This window comes from Trichechus manatus, unplaced genomic scaffold (assembly GCF_000243295.1).
Source record: "Trichechus manatus latirostris isolate Lorelei unplaced genomic scaffold, TriManLat1.0 scaffold00027, whole genome shotgun sequence".
Taxonomy (NCBI): Eukaryota; Metazoa; Chordata; class Mammalia; order Sirenia; family Trichechidae; genus Trichechus; species Trichechus manatus.
In genome coordinates, this window is record NW_004443963.1 from 9467682 (window position 1) to 9475757 (window position 8076).

At 46.6% G+C, this 8076-nt stretch overlaps 1 protein-coding gene and 1 non-coding gene across 2 annotated transcripts in view; one reads left to right on the plus strand and one right to left on the minus strand.

Annotated features, from left to right (window-relative positions):
* ABTB3 (ankyrin repeat and BTB domain containing 3) overlaps positions 1 to 4425 on the plus strand; it is a 397711-nt gene extending 393286 nt beyond the window's left edge. The window contains exon 17 of the mRNA XM_004373795.3: positions 3574 to 4425. Within this exon, the coding sequence (XP_004373852.1) occupies positions 3574 to 3783 (210 nt within the window). The 3' untranslated portion in view covers positions 3784 to 4425. The remainder of the gene's footprint in view (positions 1 to 3573) is intronic.
* Positions 4426 to 7559: 3134 nt separating this feature from the next.
* TRNAG-UCC (transfer RNA glycine (anticodon UCC)) lies at positions 7560 to 7630 on the minus strand. Its single transcript has one exon. It is a non-coding gene; the product is annotated as a tRNA-Gly (tRNA).
* Between the last annotated feature and the right edge of the window lie 446 nt (positions 7631 to 8076).

Here is an 8076-nt window from a genome sequence, read left to right on the forward strand (position 1 = left end):
AGCTAAATCTCACATTTGCCAAACTTATCTAAAGGCCTTTTTGGTCACTGGATCAACCACACAGCCGAGGCCACTTTCTTCCAGACGATTCTTTTCTCCCATCTCTTCAGAATTTCTTTTTACCCCTACCCACTGCCCACCACACACACACACACACACACACACACACTCACACACACTCACACACACACACACTCACACACACACTCACACAAACACAGAGAGTTCTGGTAAAATGATACTCTGGTTTCTTAGGACACAAGCCTTTTTCTTTCTTTTTTTTTAAATCTTAAAGTGATGACTGCAGAATAGCTTCCAGAGAGACCCTCTCTCCACCAGGGACAGAGCCTGAGTAGCCCTGTGGTCCTTTACCCCCTCCCCTGGCTGTCTTCACTGAAATTGCCCATGATCCCCCCTCCACCAGTGACTTCGCACAGCCTATCACCTTGGCATCGAGGCCTGCATTCCACAATCCCATTTTAATCACTTTAGGGTCCTTGACAGTTTCAGTAGCTCATCTCATTACTTAATAATGCAGCCCCATGCAGCGTGAGCCCAGGCTGGGAATCCGTTGGTGCTACAGGCTTAGAATGCCTGTGGCAGAGATACAATCTCTTTCATTTGTGTACTTTTGCAGCTAGGGCTTTGACTTTTACAGACACCAGCCTCTGCCGCCTCCTTCCCAGCCACATCCTGGAGTTTTTCCAAAGCAAATGTCTGCCCTTCGTGATATTTGCATGGAGGGCAGGCCACTGCCGGCCACACCCTGCCCTTTCTAGGTGCTGCTTCCCCTAGAATCCTGCAGTCCCGCTAATGATCCACGCCATGTGGATTCTATTACTGGCAGATTGTGCTGGAAATTGAAGCTAGTTTAGTAAAAGAGGCAGAAAAGAAAGAAATCAGCCCTTGGCTTGGAACCCCACGAAGTGCAGGCAGTAGATGCTGACGGCCATGTTCCGAATGTCAACAAAGACCTTGTCACCATCACCTGTACTGCATCTAACGGTTGGAGCTAGCTGGGGATTGTTCCACAGACGAGAGTCCCATTTAAGCGATGTACAACTGAGCCATCTTTTTCCCCTAACAGAGCTGCCCCCAGCTATTCAGTAGTGAAAAAGAGGCCCTGGAGCGCTGATGGCACTTTCACGGTGTCTCTCAAACTGAACCTAAGCTAATGCAGGCAGCTCACCACCAGTGCAGCGTGACGGGAAGAACACACATTTGGAAACCAGTGTGGTCATTCCTTCATGTTTGTTGAGCCCCTACAATGTACCAGGTCCTTACTGTACAGTAAGAAAGTAGTAAGACATAGTTTCTGCCCATTAAAAAATTGTACTCTAGCACAGATATCAGCAACCTTCTCTTGAGGGCCAGATAAATGTTTGCAGCTTTGCAGGCCATACAGACCCTGTCGCTCCTACTCAACTTTGCCATTGTACTTGGAAAGCAGCTATAGACAATTCGTAAACCAATGAGTGTAGCTGTGTTTCAGTAAAACTTTATTTACAAAAACCGATGTAGGCAGTAGTTTGCTTCTGGTCTAGGAGAGGCGGGTTTTGGCCCCCATTCTGTCAGTAATTAGCTGTGTGGAGATAGGCAAGTGGCTGGTGTATAATCAGCGTTCAATAAATATTATCAAATATTATAAAGTATCTGTTGTGCTTACTAAAGGTCCCTGGGTGGTGCACATGGTTTGCACTTATCTAGTAACTGAAGGTTGGTGGTTCAAACCTACCCAGTGGCACCATGGAAGAAAGGCCTGGCGATCTGCTTCCATAAAGATTACAGCCAAGAAAACGCTATGGAGCAGTTCTACTCTGTAACACATGTCGCCATGAGTCGGGATCAACAACATCAGAGTTATTCTTACTGTGGTCATTATTCTCCACCTGCACTAACTTGTAATGAGTGGTGCTCACCTACAAAGTAGGATGAAGGGGGCTCTTTGTGTTCACAGAATGAGAGGCCACTTTGAGCCTCAGTTTCCCCACCTGTACAATGAGGCCTGTACTCTGTGACTCTAAGAGCAGCGTCATGTCCTTCTTCCTCGCTGCAGTGCTCTCGCGGCATGGCTCAGAGTAGTGTGTTGAAAGAATGAAAGCATTCCTGGGGTCTCTCCCAGCTCCAGGATCCTGCGTTTGTGTGAACATAAACCACTAGTTAATAACAAACCTTCTCACTTGATAAACCTCATCAAGCCTTCTAATAAGCTTCTCAGAGATCACAGAGTCACAGTGGGTGTCCGTGTCCTAAATGGCACTGCGGAGGACGGTGCCTCTTAATCCACCCCCATCATTTTGCAGACAGGGAAACTGAAGCCCAGAGAAGTGATTTGACTTGTGCAAAGTTACAGATGGCTGCTGATGCATATGGTTGGCTTGTTGGCTCAGTGAATTAGTACATGCTGTCAATGAGTTCAGCGTTACAACCTAGGTCTTTCTGTGGGCCGATTAGCTGAGCTAGGTTCTGTAGATATAGCTGTCATAAATGTTAGCTGTTAGTGTTATTACTCTGAGAGCTAATCGTTCATTCATACATTCAACAAATACTAAGTGTCTACTATTACTTGCCAAGCTAGACCTCTGAGATGTAATGGTGAGAGAGGTAGATGCAGCCCCTTCCCCTCTGGGTCTAGTCTAGCAGGGACTATGTCTCTAAGTCAGGATTTCTCACCTCGCCACTATTGACAGTTTGGGCTGGATAATTATTTGTTGTGGGCATTGTCCTGTGCATTTCAGGGTGTTTAGCAGCATCCCTGGCCTCTAACCACTAGATGGCCAGTAGCATACACCAGCCCCCCCTCCAGTTGTGACAACCAAAAATGTCACCAGACATTGCTAGATACCACCCTGGAAGGCAAAATTGCCTGATTGAGAGCCAGTCCTCTAGGTAGGCAGTGTCCACCCACAGGGTTGTTGTGGGAATTAAATGAGTTAATACCTGTAACGAGTTTGAACTACATCTTCCACCCACTAAGCACTCCACTAGTGTACCAGTTGTCTGTTACCACAATAATGCAGTGTCACAAAGAACCATGAAACCCAGTGGCTTAAAACAATGGACACTAATTTAGCATATGCATTCTTCTGCTCTCAGCTGGGCTTGCTTCAAAGGTGAGCTGGCCGGCCAGCTGTGGGTGGGCTTTGCTGATCCTGGCTGGGCTCTGTGGCTGTGGTCTTTTGAGACTTCAGCTGGAACAACTGGCCTGACTCAGCTCAGTTAGCGTGGTCCCTCATCCTCCAAGCAGACTAGTCCAAGCATGTTTTAATGGCAGAGGCAGCATTCCAAGGGTGACAGTGGGAGCTCGCAAGGTGCCTCTTGAGGCTAGCTCAGAACTAGCACCCCTAGGCATGTTCTATTGGCCGATGTAAGTCACAAGACCAGCCCAGATCCAAGGAGTGGAGAATGGACTTCAGCCTTGATGGGAAGAATTGTAAAGTCACATTGCTAAGAGGGTAGATACAGCGAGGGGCAAAGAACAAGAGCCAACTTTGCAGCCATTATGAGAGCTCGGGGCAGCGAGGTGCATGTCCAAAATGTAACCGTCTCCCGCTTCCTCCCCACTTTCCATAGTTTCTTGGAGTCATAGAGCTCTCAGCATACTGTGAAGGCTACTTTCTCAAAAACATGATGGTCCTCATCGAAAATGAAGCATTCAAGCAGCTCCTGTATGACAAAAATGGTGAAGGGACGGGCCAGGATGTGCTCCAGGACTTACAGAGGACGTTGGCCATCAGGATTCAGTCCATCCACTTGTCCTCATCCAAAGGTTCAGTTGTATGAAAGTCCAGAGCAGGGAACGTTCCACGGGGACTTTCCAGTTCTCCTGTTGCATTGACTTCCCACAAATGCAAATCCCACCTGGCGTCTGGTTTGGGCTGGGCCAAGGAGCTGCCTCTACTGCCTCAGTGTCTCTTGAATAAGCAAATTCAGCCCTCATGCATTCCTGTTGAAAAACCAAGGACATTTCACCGATCTGAGGGTCAAAGCTGGGCCCAGAGCTTGAGGGTGAACATGTGGCAACCAAACCACTTTCTGGGGCCATTGAACACTTATTGCCAGAGACTACTGTTGGATGGATGGATTGAGAACTAAAGGTTGTTTGGGTTCCAGGTTGTCAGTTGGAGAACTTAACTGTACCTACCCTGAAGAGCGTTGTAGTACTCATCCAGGAACTTGGTACCTGCAGTTCAACAAGAGGCAACCATGTTAGCAAATTGGTGAGACTGTTAACCAATAATAAGGAAATAATGTGGCAAATTTTTAGGGGTGGGAACTTTTTAAAATGTTCATAAAAAAATAATAACAGGGCAGCCTTGTAGTTTAAAATATATTTCTAAAAGCTTAACGGTTCATTTTAAACTGAATTGTGTTTAGGGATCTGTGTTTTGAGGTTGTTATTCTTTTTTTAAACAAAAAAAAAAATACTAAGTTGCAGGTCCACACTGTGTAAACATGCATCTGAGAAGATACAAGGTGGAATAACCTTGCCTTAGTGATCATGGTTACATAAAAGAGGTGCACTGCCAATAATTATCTCTTAATTCAATAGTTGAAAACAACCTGCATGCTAATTGTGGTTTTGAGGTTAGAATAAGATACCCCCACATAACAAAACATGCATCTGCATGGGCCCAAACCTGTGAAATGTTATGTTTGTGCTTCATTTTTGCCAAGGTAAAAATATTCCATCACTTCTTGCTGAAAGTCCATTTGGTGAAACGGACATATCCACTTCTTTTCCTAATTAAGAATGATTCTGGGATGCTTTTGCAGAAATGTGTTCATAGATGATGCTGAATGGGGAGGGGGAGTGGGGGCAGCATGTCAGAGAATTTGCTATTAATCCCAGAGTTCTTTTTCTGTATTCTCGGAAGATGTTAATAGTTTATTAGCCAGAGAGGGTGACTATGTTAGATTATTTTTAAAGATGAAACATGTATGATAAGATGGATTCTTTCTGTATTCTGACAGTGTACAGTAAAGGGTTATCTATAATGAAAGTTTATATCGACAGGGTTTCGTTTGCTCTGCCATATATTATAAGCAAAAGAGGTTGGCGTAGTGCCACAATATTCAAAATAACTTTTGAGTTGCTGCCTTTTTTCTTGTCCTTTAATTTGGAACCTAGATACATGCAGTAAAAACTAGGAGAATGACTTTTACCCTTTGGGATGGCCAAGTTTCACTGATAAACCTATTTCCTAGCATGCCTTTGGGAAGTTGTACCCAGATCCTAGATTCTAGAAGAGGTGCAGGTCATCTGTCCTACCAGCTCCCAGAGAACCGATATCGAGTCCTGTTTCATGTGTTTGCCTCATGGAATACCCGGGCCATGCCTGTCTACAGTATTGGTCTTCACGATGCTGACTCACAAGGCCTCTCTTCCACTTGGTCATTTGCAAACCACCCCAGACCCTACAATCAAATGAGGAAGAGAAAAAAAACTGCCTGCGGAGGAGTCCATTCAAGTGACAGCTACACAGCACGTTGTTGCCGCCGTCCCCTGCCTTCTCTGTGTCCTCAGAGATGCCACGTGAAGGTTTCCTTAACCGAGACTTCCTTCCTGTGAATGTCAACTGCTAGTTCAGGGCCTCCAGGCATTGATCTGTACAGTGGCAACTCCCACCGGGGCTTCTGTTATAGTTTGGTGTGCTTTCTCTGTCATTAAAAGAAATGATTTTCCCAAGCCATGCATCGTTTGTCTAGTACGAGTGAGATTTTTACCCAACAGTTCTGGCCCGAGAACTTGAATCAGTTAAGAGACTGGAAAATGTAGCCCTGTGGAAAAAGCCGGGGGAAATGAAGGCACTCGATAAAAGACAGGTGCTTGTCTTGTTGGCGGAGTCCTGGAGTGGTGCAAACGGTTAACACGCTCACTTGCTAACCGAAGGGTTGGAGGTTTGAGCCCACTCAGAGGCACCTCAGAAGATAGGCCTGGCAATCTAGTTCCAAAAGATCAGCCATTGAAAACTCTATGAAGTGCTGTTCTCCTCTGACACACATGAGGTCACTATGAGTCAAAATCGACTCAATGGAAACTGGGTTTTTTTGTCTTAATTGGTGTTGGGCGATGAGCTAAGCTCTAGTTTCCCAGGTCTGTATACACTTCTGGGGGGTGCCCTAGGGTTTCCTTCCCATCAGCCAAAGGAATTCCAGGTGTCACCACCTGGGCCACTGTCTTAGTAGGTGTTGCCTACTGCAGGTAACTCACCTGTAGAGGGTGTAGTCCTGGCTGTCACTCATGGGTCTTGATGAGCTTGTTGGGGTGGAGGAATGGAGAAGGACAAGCTCTCTCAACATGGTGTGCCACCCCACCAAGAGGCAGCATGAGTTGGTGCTGGGATGGTTACAGCATTCTGAGTTGAGGGCTGGGGGGTCAAGGAGGCACAGGAGCTCTCCTCTCTGGTGTCACCATCACTGAGGTCAAACCAAGTCCCCAGCTGGTCCCCTCTAGCTCCTGACCCAGCCTGGGCTGAACTGGGGCCTTTGTGGAGAGTAATCCTCTTGACTCATCCACAACGGCCCACAGGAAGCTGGGGGAGAGGCCCAGGCAGCCCACAAGTCCTGAGCCAGTGGGACCCAGGACACAGCTAACATCCCAATAGTCTCCTGAGACTGACTGTTCACCCCTGCTTAACAATTGGGGTCGGTTTTTTTCTTTAAGAAGCAACCAATGCAGCCAAGTGCCAGAACTCTGAGTCAGGTCAGGAGAACAGGAGGTTGATTTATTTTTGACTGTGCATCACCCTCTGTGTAGCCTCAGGGTGAGTAAGCCATTTGGAAAGATATCTTTCCTTTTGGAAAGATAAAGTGTTTGCTACGTGTTTGCCTTTATCCTGTCTGACAGTTGGCTTTGTCATGTGGGCCTTAGCAAAGCTGGTACAAGGGCCCCTTAGTGTGGAGGGAAGTCTGCCTGCCTGCCTGCCTGCCATAAAACTTCCCCTCCACTCCTTCCAATTGGAATGGAAAACAGGGAGGCGTGTGTTTGAGAAGCCACCAAATAAACATAAAGGCCCAACTTGGCTTATGTGGTCTCCCAGCCCCCCGCCCATATAATTGGTCTTATATATGTTGTTGTTAAGGAGTCCCTGGGTGGTGTAAATGGTTAAGCACTTGACTAACCAAACGACTGGCAGTTTGAGTCCACCCAGAGGCACCTTGGAAGAAAGGCCTGGTGATCTACTTCCAAAAGATCACACCATTGAAAACCCTACGGAGCACAGTTCTACTCTGAAACGCATGGAGTCACCATGAGCCAATATGGAGTCAATGGCTACTGCTACTGGTATGTTGTTAGCTGCTGTTGAATCAGCACCCAACTCACGGCAACCCCATGCACAACAGAACGAAAAGCTGCCTGATCCTGCACCATTCCCATAATTGGGTGCAGATCGGACTGTTGTGATCCATAGAGTTTTTATTGGCTGATTTTTGGGAGAAGATTGCCAGGCCGTTCTTCCCGGTCCCTCTTAGTCAGGAAGCTCCACTGAAACCTGTTCAGCATCATAGCAACACGCAAGCTTCCACTGACAGACAGGTGGTAGCTGCTCATGAGATGCATTGGCTGGGAATCAAACACAGGTCTCCTGCATGGAAAGCAAGAATTCTACCACTGAACCACCAATGCAGTCATATATATTACACCTGAATGTCTTCTGCTCTCAAAAGAATGAGAATCTTCTACCCAAAATGGAGATCAAGGGTGTGGGTGGCCATCATGGGTGGGGCCCGGGCAGAAACTGGAAGCAGTGCAATCCTGCGTAAGGGCGGGGTTGGATGGAGGGCCTTTGGTCCTCTTCACCCTGAGAGTCTCTAATTCTGTGATCCTGTTTTCGTAGCTCACCTTGTCTTTTCCGGTGAAGCCCCAGGCAAAAAGCATTGCTCCAACTGGGTGTTATTTTATCCAGTGTTGTCTTATCAAGATGCTTCTATCACATAGCCCTTTTTTAAAAAAATGTTTTATATTTTTGAAAGTATACACAGCCAAAGATACAGCATTTCAACAGTTTCTACATGTACAGTTCAGCGACATTAATTACATTCTTCAAGTTGTGCAACCATTCGCACTATCCT